Source organism: Aythya ferina (assembly GCF_964211825.1).
Source record: "Aythya ferina genome assembly, chromosome: 3".
NCBI classification, from domain to species: domain Eukaryota; kingdom Metazoa; phylum Chordata; class Aves; order Anseriformes; family Anatidae; genus Aythya; species Aythya ferina.
The window spans coordinates 26,126,263-26,143,955 of NC_140298.1; the positions used below are offsets into that span (position 1 = coordinate 26,126,263).

General features: G+C 33.8%; 1 protein-coding gene across 13 annotated transcripts in view; it reads left to right on the forward strand.

Moving 5' to 3' along the window:
• The window catches only part of RYR2 (ryanodine receptor 2), a 428,706-nt gene that overhangs the window by 339,279 nt on the left and 71,734 nt on the right, over positions 1-17,693 (forward strand). For all 13 annotated transcript variants that reach the window (XM_084513246.1, XM_084513253.1, XM_084513254.1 and 10 more), the window contains 10 exons: positions 20-141; positions 3,294-3,343; positions 8,727-8,787; positions 9,739-9,977; positions 11,554-11,635; positions 13,168-13,298; positions 13,922-14,242; positions 15,358-15,598; positions 16,024-16,111; positions 17,528-17,620. In XM_084513246.1, the coding sequence (XP_084369372.1) occupies positions 20-141; positions 3,294-3,343; positions 8,727-8,787; positions 9,739-9,977; positions 11,554-11,635; positions 13,168-13,298; positions 13,922-14,242; positions 15,358-15,598; positions 16,024-16,111; positions 17,528-17,620 (1,428 nt within the window). The remainder of the gene's footprint in view (positions 1-19; positions 142-3,293; positions 3,344-8,726; positions 8,788-9,738; positions 9,978-11,553; positions 11,636-13,167; positions 13,299-13,921; positions 14,243-15,357; positions 15,599-16,023; positions 16,112-17,527; positions 17,621-17,693) is intronic.

Genomic DNA, 17,693 nt, shown 5'->3' on the forward strand with positions numbered 1-17,693 from the left:
CTTTCTGATGTAATTGCAGGTTGTGCTCCCTTTGATTGATCAGTATTTCAAAAATCATCGCCTGTATTTCTTGTCTGCAGCAAGTAGACCTCTCAGCAGTGGAGGCCATGCCTCTAATAAGGAGAAGGAAATGGTGACCAGGTAAAATTTAAAATAATTTTCATTTATATGCATATGTGTATGTCTTTAAACAATGCAGTTTATTGTTGGAAAGTGAGAAGTTTCAGGCATTTTTTTCCAAACACAAACATTAACTTCCTTTTCCCATTGAGAAAATTCATTGTGTAAAATGGAAAAGAGAGTTCAGAGTTACAATTATATGATGTTTTAAAGTCAGCAGTGCTGATTTTTTGCATGCAGGGAACTTAATTTATGTGCAACAATTCATCTGTTGCATTGTGTGTTGCACAAGATGTGTAATTGTGTATCAGCTACCACTGCTGGAAATAAGTATATACTGAAACCATTATTCCTGCAACATTTTATATTTAAAAGAAAAAAAAAAATGAATAACTGAGTTTTAGACAGTATCATTATTGCTGCTTCCTGTAAAAAATAAAACGAGTGGCATTCTTTCTGCTCTTCAGTTTTCTAAATAGTGACAGTGGTAGTAATATGACAGAAATATCCCCTTGATCTTTTCTCTGAAGTTATCCATTATTAGACCATCTCTCCAAGAGATGTTCTCACTTAATCTCACTTTTGATTGAATTGAAACCCATGTTTCCAATTTAGTAATGTGGACTACAAGTTTAAAACAAGACCAACTGCATGCCTGCACAGTACAGGTATCATGGATGGCTGTTACTAGGTACCAAAACAGGCAAAACAGAATTGCTGCTATAGGGAGACAGCCATTGTATGAATACTGAGCAGAGTTTCTAACAGCAATATTGAGCATAAGTAACTAATGACCTCGACTCTTGTGTCATTTCATGGACTGATTTGGTCTGGCAGTTTGGCTGACTGGTCTTCTTCAAAGAATGAAAAAATCCTTTCAAAGAGCATGCATCTAGATTATTTTCCATTATGAGCTGCTGTATTTCTTTCTGTAATATCCTAGATAACAGTATTTTAGCAGTTGTTAAGTAAAGCCTCATCAATAAATCCCACACTTCTAGAATATGTCAAACATGGAAATATCAGCATACATGCTGCATGGATTCAGGACTTCTACACATATGCTGTCCAGTAGTATGCATGAGATTTCTGAATTTTTAGCCCAGCAAAATGATCAGACCTGCTGTCAAACAATTGAGTTGTGTGCCTTCTAGAAGAGGCAGCCAATGACAATAAAACACAGGCAAGGAAACCTGGATAAATGATAACTATAGCCAGTGCTGTTGTGCAGCTGATTTCTTGAGTGTCAAGCTAATGGAAAGTGCATTATATGATCCATTTTCTGAAGCCATTTTAAGGGATTCCCAACATATTTTTTTCCCTCATTTGTAGAGAATTCTTCAAAGTTAAATTTTGGATTTTCTGTTGAGTTTTCCCTTTAGATATGTTTGTGTGTGACTCTTATGTAGGCTTTTCTTCAAACCAAAGGCAGTTTCTGTCTGCTTGCTTTTTCTGATGAAGATAAGCTTGCATTTTTTGAACTATGGAAGAGTATTCTGCATATTGTTAATGCAGTGACTGTCAAGAAATGCAATAAATATTTTGTGTTCAGCAAGTGTATTAAATTCAGGTCAATTTTATGGTAACATATGGGTCAGACCTCTTCCTGAAATAGTGTGACGTTATCTTCCATTTATTTGTAAACATCGTCCGGATTGGAATTTTTGCATTTCTTCTTCATTATACCATCTTACAAGTCCTTGTATTACTGCAGTTATGTAGAATTATTTCTGGACATGAGTCTAAGTACTAGACATTTGGACTTTTTTTTTTTTTACTCTGAATTTACACTATTGACTGCGGAGATAATAGGTTCAGTCTGACTTTGTGAAAATATAGCATCTGCTGAATGTTACAGTCAGTTGAGTAACATTTGTGTGTTAGAAGAAGAGAGAGATTGAGAGCTACTTAATGTCTTCATTGGAATGGATATAACATTTATATGACGGTACCATATACCCACTTTTCCTGTTGGACTGGATGAACCAGGATCCTTATAAAAGAATATAAAGTGTATATGCCTGCTTCATGGTATAAGTGAACAGAGATCCCTGAAGATGTACAACCAGACTCTTTTCTAAAACAGAGCAGTTGCTGTAATGGATCACTGTGCACTGGCTAATAAGGCAGATTCAACACCACATTAACCTGGCTGTTCCAATTCTGGACATAAATGTTTCCATTTGGCACCATGCTCTCATTTGTCAATGGAACAACATGCTCAGATCTCATCCATGAACTATGCAGACATGCTTATGTGTCTTTTGCTTTTATATCAGAGATTGTTAACTGGTCCATATGCCTAGTAATTAAATAGTTTAATAAAATGACATAGTATTGTTCATGTCATTTTAATAGATGCGGGTTTTTGCAGCACAACAAAAAACACCAAAATTTATGTCACTGTTGTAGAAAATTCTCAGACTGAATTTGGTCATGAAGATTGAACTAATCTCTCTTAAATTTGGAGGCCAGGTCAATTTGGGTAGGACAGTGTGGTCCTGCTTCTAGGAACTAACACAAAACTTAATTCTTCATTGTTCTGAATGGAACACTGCTCATCAGTACAAAAAGTAATTTACACATATGAAATGAAATCATTGATCGTATTCATTTTTGTTTGTTTAAAACCATATAAGAAGCTATTTTTCATGTTGAGTTACATTGTTTCTCATGTTGTCATGTTTTAAAAAACATATTTAAAAAGAAATTCTCACTGTGTTTAAGACAAGATCTAAATTGGATTAGTTAAAGATCTACCATCAAACACTTCAATTAATCTGATTTCCTTACCTTTTGTTTTCAAATTGTCAGTGATGTCCTGAATAGCACACTGACCACATATTACTTCTTAAAGCTTCAATGGTAATTTCCCTGTGGGTTTTCATATAGGACGCTTTTATATTAATTAGCTTTGCTTTTATTTTTATTTTTTCTTGTTTGTTTCTTTAATTATAATATGTGCTTATTTAACCATGTTTGTTAAGGATATGCACTTAAAAACTCTTTCTTTAGTACTCTGTCCCACATTCTGCTCAGATAATTGATTCTTTCTGCGTGACATCATGTTGCTTTTCCTGCTCATATATCAGCTGTTATTTTTTTCTCCCTCCCCTCCCCCCCCTTTTTTTTCTTTTTCCTTCTCTTCTCTTTTATTTTTCTTTTGTCTTCAGCCTGTTCTGCAAACTTGGAGTTCTTGTCAGGCATAGGATTTCACTGTTTGGTAAGAAGACCCTTGACAAATATTAGCATGGCCATCACTTGGTTTTCTTTGCCATTTTTGCATTGTGTTATGTGCTGCTTTGTTGCATGCTGCATGGCTGAAATGCATGGTCTTCACAGACCACTAATTGTTTAGGCTGGTAGATCACATAATTTGTTAGTTGAAATAAAAAGCTTTTGTAGTAATCAGGTGGTGGTGGGGGATGTTGTTTTGTTTTTTGTGTGTCTTAACCAACATCTGGATTTCATGATTCTACCAAAAAATGCCACTGAGTTATTTATAAACACATCTTTTTATTTTTTATAATTCATTTGGGAAAAATGGAGTATCATAACTACACATTGTATTGGAAAATCATTTAGGAAAATATGCAGTAGGCTGAAATGCTTATTAATGTTCTGTGGAATTCTTAAGTATTCCCAGATATGCTTGACTCCACATACGCATGTCTACAAACTTTCTGTTATTATGTGAATCTAGCAGGGTTTGGGTATTTGTCTTATACCACGTGAAAATCACATAAATTAAGTCAATTTGAAATCTGTGTCAAGTTTAAACACTCTATGTAATGCGTGGCACAGTCATTAGTCTGAAATTTTTTCTTAAGCCATGATGATAGGAAATAGCACATCCTACACATGTATAGCTTCTATGATGGATGTATTGCAAACTCCAGCATCGATGAACATATCTAATTTGGTAATTAGCTGATTAGAATTTGATTAAGAGAACATGCATCTAACTCAACTCCAACATATTTCATTCAATTTGAAGAAAAGGAATTCATTTGCTGCAACATTGTAGTGTTCAGAAACATGAAAACAATTAAACTGAGAAGAAAGAGTGGAAGTTATTTGTTGCTTTTAACTGTGTTTTGGGATGATCTGAGTGGGTTTTTGTGTCAAGCAAGGTTATTTCTTCAAGGAATGAAGTAGTTCACATATACTTTTTTTTTTTTTTTTTTTTTTTTTTGTAATACTTGCAGTTGTTGCTCTTTGAATCTGTTTTTTTTTTTTTTTTTCTCTCTTTTTTTTTTTCTTCTCTAAAATGTGTAACATTTCAAGTTCAAAATCTGAGTCAATGTAACTTCTAGAGTACTAAAGAAGGGATGTTTTCTGTTCCACCTCTCACAGCTTACTTAGTTTCTGTTCTTAGGTTGGGTTCAAGTAGTACAAGTTAGATCACTTGGATTCAGATGAGTATTCACCACATCTATGGTTTAGTTTTTAACTCAAGTTTCCTAGTGTGCAGTAACTAAGAGAATACAAAATCTTTAAGCCAACAGGGAAGTATACTGTATTTTTTCTACGAGTCAAGGTCTCCAAAGCATGGTTGTTACTGTGAACATACTAACTCAAGTCAGTCACCTTACAGCTTGCTTTACCTTGTCTGCTAATTATTTCATGTTAGAAAACCCTATCAAAAGAATTGTACTTCTTGTAGCAATACAAAGGCCCATGCAGAAGAGGTGAAGATGCTCATGAGGACAACCTTTATGAACACAGCGGAAGCCTAATTATTTGTGTATTTCGGAGGTTCCTTAAATGAGCAAGAGTTGCTTCATAATAGTCTTTTGGGATGGTGTGGAGTTTGCTATTTTATTGACATTCCAGATAGGTGTTTTATATTTATTGTGAATTTGAATGGTACTTCTGAGGATACAGCTGCATGTGTGAAAGTCATTAGTAAAAGTCCTGTAGTGTAAGCTGTATGTAAGTCTTGATAAAACGGGAAATTAAACATAAAAGTCTTCTAGAGTGAATTTAAGCAGTTAATTGCACCTGATATCTAAGATTGTCTGTTATTCAGCATGAAATTATTATTTCTTTACATTTTGAAAGTAGATTTTGACCCCAATAATCTACTGTTTGTTTGAGAGCTGTATTTCTGCATCAATAAGATTGATTTATGGTCATTATTATTAGTTGGCTGGATTTTAAAGTTCTTAGTGAATAATTTTAGAGAGCCTGATTAGCTTGATTCACTTTTTATGCTGTTAAATCTCTGGTAAGACATTCTTTCCATGTATGCAAGAAATAAAAATATATATATCTATCTATCAAAATCTCCATATAAGTAATGCAGTGCCTCCTAACCTGAAACAAAAATTAGCTGAATAAGACTAATAGTAAGAGTGGCCTGCTTTTGCTCACTCATTTTGGGAACTTAGAGAAACTAATCAGAAGAGGACTTCAGATAACTAAATACAGTTGTACTGTTCATGGCATCAACTGCATTTGTAAAACATGCTGAACAGTGCTCCACCCATCAACCTAATACTTCTGTTAGCTCTTGGGGTATGTTTAACCTTAAAACCTCTTGAACTTCTGTGTTTTAACATTTGCATATGTCCAGTCTCCATTGTTTTATTTTAACATTTAGTTGTATGAAGAGTTACGTTAAAGAACAGCTTATTTAACTTTTTATCCTGTTGAATTGTACTTATCTGCTCTCTTTTCATGATGGAATGGAATTTTATATACTACATATTCATTTCTATAATCACAGTGTCTTATGTATAGCTTTCAGGCATCTGAAAATCACTAACATTTTTAATAAAAATGATATTTTTATTTAATTAAAATATGTATATCCACGGAAATATTGGCAATAGTAATAAAACCAGTTTTACTAGAAACCCCCTAATTTCAGGTTTTGTGACTCAAGTTTAAAAAAACAACATGGACTTCTGAAATTTACTCCTGTACTCAGGTTGGAAGCGAACTGAGTCTTGAAATGTTCAATTTAAAAGTTTTTACAGATCGTATTGGTGGCATTTTAAAGTAAATTATTCAGAACACCTTTTTTTTTTTTTTTTTTTTTTTTTTTTTTCCCTTCTTTGTATATTTTAGAATCATAGCGAAAACAACTAAATGCATGGCATCAAACAAAAGCAAGACACAGAATTTCCACTGAACGTAAACCTCTATTTCAGAGCAAATAGCATTTTTAAAGATTTTTATAAGAAATTCTGTCTGAATTTATAAACAAGAGGAGACATTACAGGAAAGAAGTTTCATGATATTTTTGAAAGTCATTTTTAGTGTTATAGTGATATACCTGGCAAAACTTGAATGAAGTGTGCTGTATTTATTATGCTCTCCGAATTCTCCTCTGATATATCAGTTGAACAGCAAGGTTTTTCCAGATCACCAAACTCAGTGTATATTTAGAACTAAGAAAAATGTTTTTCTGTTTCTTTTAAAGTGGATTAACTGGTTGGCCTCATTTTTCCTTTCATTAAATGAAAAGTGGCAAGTGTATCTTTAAATTGCATATACAATGCTAGCTTCCAGAATACATGAAACACTGTACTGTCAAAATTGGCAAAATTCAGTTATGCACACCCACCTCTCAAAATGATTTATCCTGAAAAATCACTACACAATTGCAAGTTGTTTTCTGTCATCAAAGAAACTTCCAGTAAATTTAAGCTAGATGATTCCAAATGAAAAGTATAGTACTTTAAATACATGGGGCAGTCATTAAAGCTATCGTACCTTAAAGCTGAATAATACAAAAACATAAGGTGCAGATTCATAACTATTACTGATCTTCCTTGAATTGAGGTAGTCATGTAAATCTGTTTTTGGGGTGAGACACTGAAGTTGGCCCTTTTAGACATTGCTTACCTTGCATTGTACTTTAATGTTGCTTCAGAACATATTTTTCACATCTCAGCAGAATTTATGAAAATTTTATTATCAGTGGAAAAACAAACACTGCAGCATCTACTATGGGGATATGCCTAAATCTTGTCTCATTTTCAGAATAACTGGATTAGATTCTTACTCTTCCATCTGGTTGCACCTTAGAAAGTACCTGATTCCTCATAAACATATGGCTCGTATATCTACATGGTATAAATAGATCACCAGGGTTACTTTTCAGGGAAATGGAGTGAGCATCTCTTTAGTACACAGCGGCTTTCAGCATATATGCATCTGCACATACACTCACTGTGTGACAATTCAATCCACAGTCTAAGGCAGGGTTGCCTTGATTGTTTCACTCCATCCCTGCTTTCATTAGCATGATTCTTCACCCTCTTCTTCACCAACACTGGCATTCATGTCACCAGACAGTAAAATAGTATGGAGAAAAAATAGGGGTTGACAGAAAAAGGAGCTGACGGAAAACTTTGGAGGTGAGGAGCAGGTGTGGAGTTTTTTTTTTTGTTTTTGTTTTTTGTTTTTTGTTTTTTGTTTTTTGTTTTTTTTTGGTATGGTTCATTTTGGCCATGTCAGCTTCATCATCTGGTCATTACGTTGCATTACCACAAAAGTGCCAATGCAAAGAGGGTGAGGCCGCATGGCCAGGGGCAGCCACAGAAACTGTGGTTCAGGTTTGTTTGATCTACTGTGTTTGCAATGCAACAGTACCCCCACCCCCCAGTTTTGGTAACAGAATAGCATTTAAAGTGCTGCAATAAACTTCCCACTCCATTATTGCAATTTATCTTTTCAAATCTGTATTTCAATGAAACACACTACTTTAAGTTTTATGTTTGCTGATATTTTCAAGTGAAATATCTACAATTAATAAAGCATAGTACCCTGTATGCAGACTATGGTATTTTCAGTAGTCTGTCTTAAGCATTGTCTGTTTTATTTATTTATTTTTGATTGAGAAACTTTGGAAGTATAAAGAAGTAAGAAAAATTATTTTCATTTTTGCAGCAATTTATGTTTTTTAAAAATCAATTAAATAAGCTGTGGATGAAATGTATTTGCCCTAAATTTGCCCTGGATTTAAAAAGTGAACTTAGAGGTGACTTATATATGGCAACATCATATGCTGTGCATGTACATACAAGATGTGTGTGTAAGTTCTCTTTTTACATACGTTAAGTGTGGAAAAAAAAGTCATTGCAATGGGAGATGGGTATTATGTCATAAGTGCCACACTTGATCCTGGTATGAGTACTTGTAAACTATTGGTAACATCAGGGAGCTAAACTTCTTTATGACACTGTATGTAAGAGCAGCTTGTGAAAATTAAACAGTTTTCATTTTACTGAGAGGGGGGAAATAAATGTTCAAATAAACATGAATGAATGAAAACAAAGTTTATAAAACTTAAAATAAAAAGCAGACAATACACTGTAGCTCTAATTAACCCCACATTTAAGTGCTTCCTTCTTGATTGCCTCAGCTATTTGATGAGAGATGCTTTACCGCCTCTTGTCAGTGCATTTGTGCAAACAAGGCTAAGACAACAAACTGCATGTTTTTTAACATGACTGTCAAAATTACACAGAAGTTGAATTACTCTTCTGCAATGTCATTTACTCTTTCATTAAAACCAGAGATGGTTGGCAGAGTGTAGGTATGCTTTAAAGAATGCTCAGTTTAATTGGTTGGTAATTTTCCTTCCTATTTAGGAAATGATGCAACATCAATAGTCAACTGTCTTCACATACTGGGCCAGACCTTGGATGCGAGGTAACACTGAATATATTTTCTGAAGATCAAAGAAAATCACTTATTAAAGAACAGTATCCAGTCAGATTTGGAAAACCTGTGTAAGGCTACAATATTTCAAAACTTAAGGAAGATGTTCTTGAGAAAGATAGTGCTGAAAAGAATTTCTGCTACAAAATAAGGTTTTTTTTTTTTTTTTTTTTTTTTTTTTTGGAAAAAAAAACAGTATTTTTGTCTTATGCTTTCAGTTTTGGTTCAGAGTGGTGGTGTCAAGGAACTGCTGGCTTCACTCTCATCTGCTTTTCATCACATGACAGTCTCAAGACCACAATAGCATTAGAAATATTTTGTTCTTTTGCTTATGCTGTCTAATAAAAAAATAAATAAATCAGGAGTTAAGTGCATATAGGGTGCAGTGAACCTGTCTCAGAGTGTCTTTGTTGCAAAGTTAATTCTGTTTCCAATTTGAGGAAAAAAACTCACACCTTTTATGTTGAATTCAGTACTACTTCTAAGTTGAGTTAGCTACTTAAGCCACAGTGAAGTCTATAGAAGACTTTAAAAAAAAAAAAAAAAGAGAAAAAAAGAGAAAAATCCCCCAACCAACCAAAACCCAATTTGGCTCCTCTTTTTCAAGAATGATGAATTGCAGGACTTCTCATTCTTCCTCATTATTTATTTATTTCATTTTATTTTTCCTCTGAAGGCAAATTAATCCCTGTCTTTAATATGATCTGTATTTTGTCAATGATAATACCAAATGATTGTACCAAATACAATATCCTTATTTTCTTATAAAGCATTTTTTTTTTTCATTAGGTTGTTCTGCTGTGAGTAGATTTTATAATCCCCAAAGATGAAAGAATTTTCTTCAGATCTTTGTTATATACTTCATATAAGCCAAAACTAGACTTTATTCCAGGCTTGTTTAATAGAGTATTCTCTTTCATTCTCATTGCATGGTATATACAGGACTGTGATGAAAACTGGTCTGGAGTCTGTTAAGATGGCACTGAGAGCTTTTTTGGACAATGCTGCCGAGGATCTGGAGAAAACAATGGAAAATCTGAAACAAGGCCAGTTTACACACAGCAGAAACCAGCCCAAGGGAGTTACACAAATCATTAATTATACCACAGTGGCTCTCCTGCCAGTGCTATCTTCATTATTTGAGCATATTGGACAGCACCAGTTTGGGGAAGATTTGATATGTATGTATTATTTAGACATGTCATGCTACTATCCATAATGTCATATAGTAAGAGTAAGCATTAATAATTTCTCTAGTGTGCAGGTTTTAGTGAACTTTCTGTAAATACTAAAGCAGCTGTGTCTTCTCAGTTTTGGTTTCTGTGGCGTAGATTCACTGTGGTTTTGTTCCTGTATGAAAAGTTCATTTAAGTTAATTTGTCTTTGCCCTGCCTATACCTGAGGTTGTACCCCTGTAGGGTATACTGTGATACCTGCCCCTTGACTCGGTTTCAGTTAGCAGGGAATGTGGGTGGCTGCATCTTAGATCCCAAGGAAAAGTGTAAGGAGTTTCTGAAGAACTGAAAGAATAGGTACTGAAGAAGGGATATAAGATATTAAGATATATGTGAGACTTCATTTCTGTAGAGATTCTGATTGTAGCAGATTGTGTAATTTATTTTTCCAAGCCCAATCTTTTCAGGAAAAACTTTTGTACTCTCCAACACAAAATTTTAATCGTATGTGGTTTAGGAACTCAACAAGAATTCTGTTGTCCAGTCTGTATTAAAGGATTATTAAATTATTAAAGGATGTATTAAAGTATTAAAGGATGTATTAAATTATTCTGCTTCTGTACAGCTAACTAGCTATAGCAATACCTAAAGAAGGATCTGGAAGAATAGACTTTTTTTTTTTTTTTTTTTTTTAGAATCCCCCAAAATAATTATTTAATTATTAGAGAACTGTTTGCAATAATTTGCTTTTATATTGATGGACTTAAATGTGTTGAGACGTAAACATGCACTTTCCTCATTAAATTATTTCTGTAAAATTCAAGAGTCTTTGATAGTATCCAGAAAGAAGTCATCTGTGGTGTTAAATATATCACTGCTTCATTATAAATCACTTATTCAGTGATTTTTCATTCTCTAATATTCTGTTTTGAAACTGAATAATTAGCCTTATGTGATATTCTTAATCAGCTATTCTACATATCTCATGTTGTTGTCAAACTCTCAATTTTAGAATTCATAAACTGAGAAAGTTACCAATTGGAATCGCCTACTTGTAAGATTATCTTATTTGTACTACTGTGATGGCAGGCATCTTGACCTAGTGCTTGTACCTGAGAGTAGTACTATGTTTACAGGGTACTCCATGGTGTGATCAAAAACGTGGGTTGTGTGCCTGAGATTACTGTTAAATACTGAACTAGGAGATGAACAGAACTAAAATCACATTGCAGTAAAGAGCCAGACTATGTTGCATTGACACATTTTACATAGATATTAAATGAATAAATTCTTAGGTTATGCCATTAGACAGTATCATTGAAGAGTTGGTATGCAATTAATTTCAGAAAGTGAGTGCACTAGTTAAATACGATAAAGTACAACTGTAATCTTAGCTGATAACTTAGTATTGAACGAAGTAGAAGTTTTGATTAAAAGTATGGCATTGAAGGGTCAGAATATTATTTTTGTATTAGAGAGACGTTGCTATTGATTGTCTTTGATAGATGTCATTTATGTAGTTATTGTCAGAAGAAGTGTAATGAGGTTATTTTCTTCATATCTATCATTTTCTTTTCTTTAGTGGAAGATGTTCAGGTCTCCTGTTACAGAATATTGGCCAGTTTGTATGCTCTGGGAACCAGCAAGAGTATTTATGTAGAACGGTAAGAAGAAGAAATGTTCCTCTATATTTATTATTTGCAGTTATACTCACTTTAATGAATATGCAGTCCAGAAAGCAATATAGGAAGAGGTGGTTGTTGGAAGTGTATCTTGAAAGAAAAAAGGTGCTTAGGTGTTAAGCAGAATCCAGAGGCATTTATTGTATTATACTTAAAATGCTATATTATACACTTGTCAAAATATATTAATTCAACAACAATTACAGATAAAATAGTCTGACAATAGATACGACTTTATTTAAGATCCAGCTGGAGAACTGTAAAGATATGCTATTCAGTTAGGCTACGGTTGTAATTATTTCTAATATGTTCATAGAATCATAGAATGTCTTGAGTTGGAAGGGACCTTAAAGATATCTAGTTCCAGCCCCCGTGGGTAGTCCCATAGAAGGTATATATAATAATCGATAATTATTGTGTATGGTTACCTACAAACATTGCAAGTGGAAAGCAACATAGCATGCTTTTTTTATGTGTATGTAATGGATATATACCTGGATTATGACCTATTGAAAAGATTATGACCTAATAAAGATTATGACCTAATGAAAAGAAAAAAAAAAAAGGAAGGAGGAGCAAGTGGGAAAAATAATACTGAGAAAGAAGTTAGATTTAATAAAATGAAGTTAACAAACTAGATCAAGAAAGAAAATAAGTTCCTAAAATGAGATAAACCTTAAGACCAAAGATGAATCTTTTGATCTGTGAGTTTGGAGGCCTTTTTTAACTTGACAGTTTGCTTTGTTCGTGGAGTTCTGTCATCTGCATGGCTCAACTTGCTTAGCTAAACATTTGTCACATTCCTAAAATTTGCTCTGGCCGCTGGATTGGAAATCTAAACTAACAGTTTTAAATGTCACATGAAGGACCTAAGTGAAGTGACAGGTGATCACCTGCTTCTTCATAGAAATGGGCTTTTTAAAATTTTGACACATTTAAAAATTTTGGGCCTCAAATAAATGCTGTCATATGTTTGAAGAGATGCATGTGTTCGAAGAGATGAGAGCAGTATTTTTGTGCAAAAATTGTTATTAATCAGTATTAGCAATTTAACATTTTGTGAAGGACTTGGCTTTCTTTCCAGGCTAACGTCTGCTTATTACTATGTCTCAGAAAAAGGAAATTTTTGTAATTCAAATATAATAGTCATATTTGGTCTCTTGATACATCAGTCTATTCAGTAACAATAGCAGAAACTGTAACGTCAGTAAAGCTGAGAGGAAAGGAATGCAACAGAAGCCATTATTATGATGACTTTGTGTTTTCCATGAATGTTCCTCATATGCTTCCAACTAAGTAGGCTGTCTTTGACATTTTATGTCATAACATTTAATTCATATATTATTAGAGTTTGTGGCACTTCATTTTCTACTACTTATTCTTGTGTTGATGATCCTAATAAAGTACTAGCTTGAGATGAGCACATCTTAGAGTAAAATAAAGGCTGATTTACAACTACCCCAGAGTGTATTCATCAAAGATTTGTGTATTTAATGATGTTTATTAATTCACAGGCAACGATCAGCACTAGGAGAATGCTTGGCTGCCTTCTCAGGTGCCTTTCCAGTGGCTTTTTTGGAAACTCATTTGAACAAACATAATATCTACTCAATTTACAATACCAAGAATGCAAGAGAGAGAGCAGGTATTTCTAGAACCTCATATGATGTTTATGAAAAAACAGATTTCTCTAGAAATGTTGCTTGCCTAGTAAATGTGTATTTTTGCATGCAGATTATAGTGCAAGAATTTTCTTTTAATCTCTTAATTACAATTCTTTCCTAAATGAATGGGCAAGGTCTGGTAAAACTGATTATTTTACATTTTTAAAGATACCAATGTTTTAATTTTGAGATACTGTTCTCAAAATACTGCTTTGGTATCATGTAGAATCATGTGGAGATATGTTTCATTGTATTAATATTTTCTCAACTGCAAAGCTCATGTTGGAAGAAATTCTGAAATACTCTTTAATAGTTGAACCTTGCACAAAGGAATTATTTCCATTATAGAAAGCTTTATTATTGAAGCTTGTTTGTAGCCAGTTTTTACTAAATGGTGCGAAAACATGTTTTTTTTGTTGGTTTTTTTTTTTTTTTTGCTGTTGTTGTTTGTTTGTTTACCCCTTTGATTAGAAGTGTATAAATGTAAATAACAAAAAAAAAGAAAAAAAAAAGAAAAAAAGAGGGGACAGCATAGCAACTGGAGATAATTATTTTCCATATATGACTTTGTTTATTGATTTTTGGACTTTTTTTTTCTTAATAGTTCTCAATTTGCCTACTAGCGTAGAAGAGGTTTGCCCAAATATTCCTTCCTTGGTGAAGCTAATGGAAGAAATTGTGGAATTGGCAGAGTCTGGCATTCGTTACACACAAATGCCACATATAATGGAAGTGATCCTGCCTATGCTATGTAGCTACATGTCACACTGGTGGGAGCATGGGCCAGAAAACAATCCTGACAAGGCTGAAATGTGTTGTACAGCCTTGACATCAGAGCACATGAACACTCTGTTGGGTAACATACTGAAAATCATCTATAACAACCTTGGTATTGATGAAGGAGCCTGGATGAAGAGGTTAGCAGGTAAGATGTAAAAGCAAATAGATGAATAAACATGTAAATATATTGAGAATATATATCCATTTATACACTCTGAATTACTCTGCTTTTTTCCTGTTAAAGGTCGAGCAGAATATCACTCTTGTTTTTAAATACAAATTTGATGAACTACAACTGCTGAGCATAAAGGAAAAGTAGTATAAGTGGTGTGTTTTAATCTCTTAATAAATAATTTAAGAAGTACATTAAACTATTTCTTTTTCCTCCAGAATATGCACATACATATTTTGTATATGTGTGAAATCACAATAATGTGATTTCAGTCTTTCATTTAGGCTTTTTTATGACTTTTCAATGCTTATTGTAGTAGTTATTTTACGATAGCAGTCTGGATTTGTAGTCTACTGAGGGCTGTTAATGAAAAGTGTTCTATGGATAAATTGTAATTACCTAAAATTCTTTGTAATCTATGGATATGTTACAAATGGTTTTGCTGTAATGGCCCAGATGAAGTTCTAATTCACATATTCATTTTTATGAGTAGATTTGCAAAAAGCTTGGGCTAACAAATTTCAGATGGCTCAAATGGCTGGTTGGTGGATGGTTGAATCAGTTTAATTTCTGTCTGCACAAGCCTTCCATTGTACTAAAGTGTGTAACAAACACAGACAGGTTATATGTGTAGGTTCACAAATATCTAGAGATTGTTTGCCAGTCCTACTTCAGTCAAGTTGATAAACAACATGCAGAAGAGGAAAAAGTGACTCATAAAACTTGTGTGAGCACTAATTTAGCTATGTATGTATCCACCCATACATACTATTACAAAACTTCCACATTGCTCAATAAATTATGCAGGCAAATACCAGTATGTTGCCAGAATGCCTGTGAAGAGGCAAGGTTTATGATCTTGCAAGCTTAATCTGTTAAATTGTGATTTCTGCCGTCATAGTTACAAAGTGAATTGACTATGAAATCCTGACCGCATTTAATTCTTGGCAAAACTTATGCTGATTTCAATGGGGGCAGGATTTTACTCTGTAGTCTAGAAATAAGACACAAGCTGGAGGATAAGGATAAAATTTTTTGTTTGTATTTTGTGGCCAGGTGTACATTATAATATTGATTGCCTTAAATAGTGTTTTCCCAGCCCATCATAAGCAAAGCGAAACCACAGCTCTTAAAGACACACTTCCTGCCACTGATGGATAAGCTAAAGAAAAAAGCAGCAGTGGTTGTATCGGATGAAGAACATCTAAGAGCAGAAGGCAGAGGTGACATGTCGGAGGCTGAACTGCTCATCCTAGATGAGTTCACCACTTTGGCACGGGACCTCTATGCCTTCTACCCTTTGTTGATTAGATTTGTGGACTATAACAGGTATGTGGAGAGGAACAGGTGAATAAATCTTAAAATCATCCTGTCGATACTATATCTTATCCCTTGGTACGTCTAGCACTGAATTAGCCTTTACTCAACCTGACAATCTTAAAGTTGATCAAACTGATGCTTTGCAATTTAGGAGAAGCTGGAGCCTTTTTCAGAAGAGGAGAAGAAAAACAAACAGAAAAAAAAAAGTAAAGGCCCAATCCAAATATATTGGATTACAACTAGTATTAATGTAAAAGGGTAATGTGATTAAAACAATTAATGTAATTTTAAGGGTTTAGAAATAGGACATCAAAAAGTGACTGCCACTAGAAAGGATTAAAAACAAGCGTGGTTGGTTTTGTTGGCTTTCATCCATGTAAAATGTTGAAAACTACTTTTGAAATCAGCATTTCTGCCCTTTTACTGAATTTTAGGGCAAAATGGCTGAAAGAGCCCAACAGTGAAGCTGAGGAATTGTTTCGCATGGTGGCTGAAGTCTTCATTTACTGGTCAAAGTCCCATGTAAGTAATTCCTTGATAAATATATTTTAAGGTAGTTTTCTTAATCAGGACAATTATTAAGTGACTGTGTTTGGGAAAACATATTTCCTGACAGAGGTGAAACTGCAGATGAGAAGGCATTAACTCAACCAACTGTAGGGAACCTGCTTTTGGCAGGGGGGTTGGACTCGATGATCACCAGAGGTCTCTTCCAACCCCTGTGATTCTGCACTTCTGTGATTAATGACTTTCATGTTTGACGTTTAAAACATTTAAAATGTCTGCCTAGTTGTGGGAGTTGTGTGTTTTGTAGCATAGTAACACTATGTTAGTTGTTTCATTTAAAGAAAAAGCTTTTTCCTAAATTGCAGTCTGTGTACTTGAGCCTCAAGGGCAATTACAATAAAAATTCATTTGAAAAGGTACTCAACAGTACTAGTGGAATGAGAGTTTTCTGAAGGAAAGGCACAGCACTACTTATAGTGACTTAATTTGTGTTGCAGTGCAGATTTTTATTTCTTTAATAAATGTTAAAGGTATAAAATTCAAATATTAAGCCTGGGTCTGTATCTGGCTTGCATGAAGGAAAGCTAGTAAGGGAAGCTGATGTTCTAAGAACAAGGAAGTATAAAATACATCTTAAAGTAGTTCTCCAAATAAAATATTTTTCCAAGATGATACTGTTTCATATTTGATTAATTTTACCAGTTAAGGATTTCTTCTTAATTCCACTTCTACTAAATATAGAATGCTTGGTTCTCAAGTCTGTTTTCTGTAGTTCATATGCAAAAACCAAGGGGTCTGGAGTAAGACCCCTTAATCAGACACCATCACTGATGGTGCAAAAGTGAAAGTAAAGTATGATTCCTGCAAATACTAGAGCAAAAAGAAGGAAAAACTTCTTATAAGTTACACTTATAAGATCAGTCTTTTATTCAAACTTGTATCAAAATAATACTGGGGTTTATAAAGGTAAAGATGAAATGCATGGTTTATATGTAAAGGCAATATTTTTATAGTGAAGTAGAGGAGATTTTATCATGGCTGCTTTTCTTGGGGGTGTTTAAGGAAAGGTTGGCTGTAGTGCTTAGGGACATGGTTTAGTCGGTAATGTTGGTGGTAAGGGGATGGTTGGACCAGATGGTTTTAGAGGACTTTTCCAGCCTTAATGATTCCATGATCCTGTAATTCTATAACCAGAGAAACGTGAAACTATAGTATAGGAAAACAAAAAATCAAAAAAAAAAATCCTGAGACAGTTAATATAAATAAAGCTGAAATTCAAGGCTGTTTGATCATCCATTCTATTTTTCTGTCCTTGTGTTATTTTTGTGGATTTTATAAATTTCCATTTCATCTACATTTTTATGTAAGATCTGTTTGGATACATTCCTCATATACTGTAAGCACTTTTGACTAAGATTTTCTATGTTTCAGAATTTCAAAAGGGAAGAGCAGAACTTTGTGGTACAAAATGAAATCAATAACATGTCTTTCCTTATCAGTGACACCAAATCTAAGATGTCCAAGGTAGTGTAAATATTTTTATATTTTTCTCTTTGCAAAGGGGAAGCTGATGGGAAGACTCCAGAGAAGAATGGCT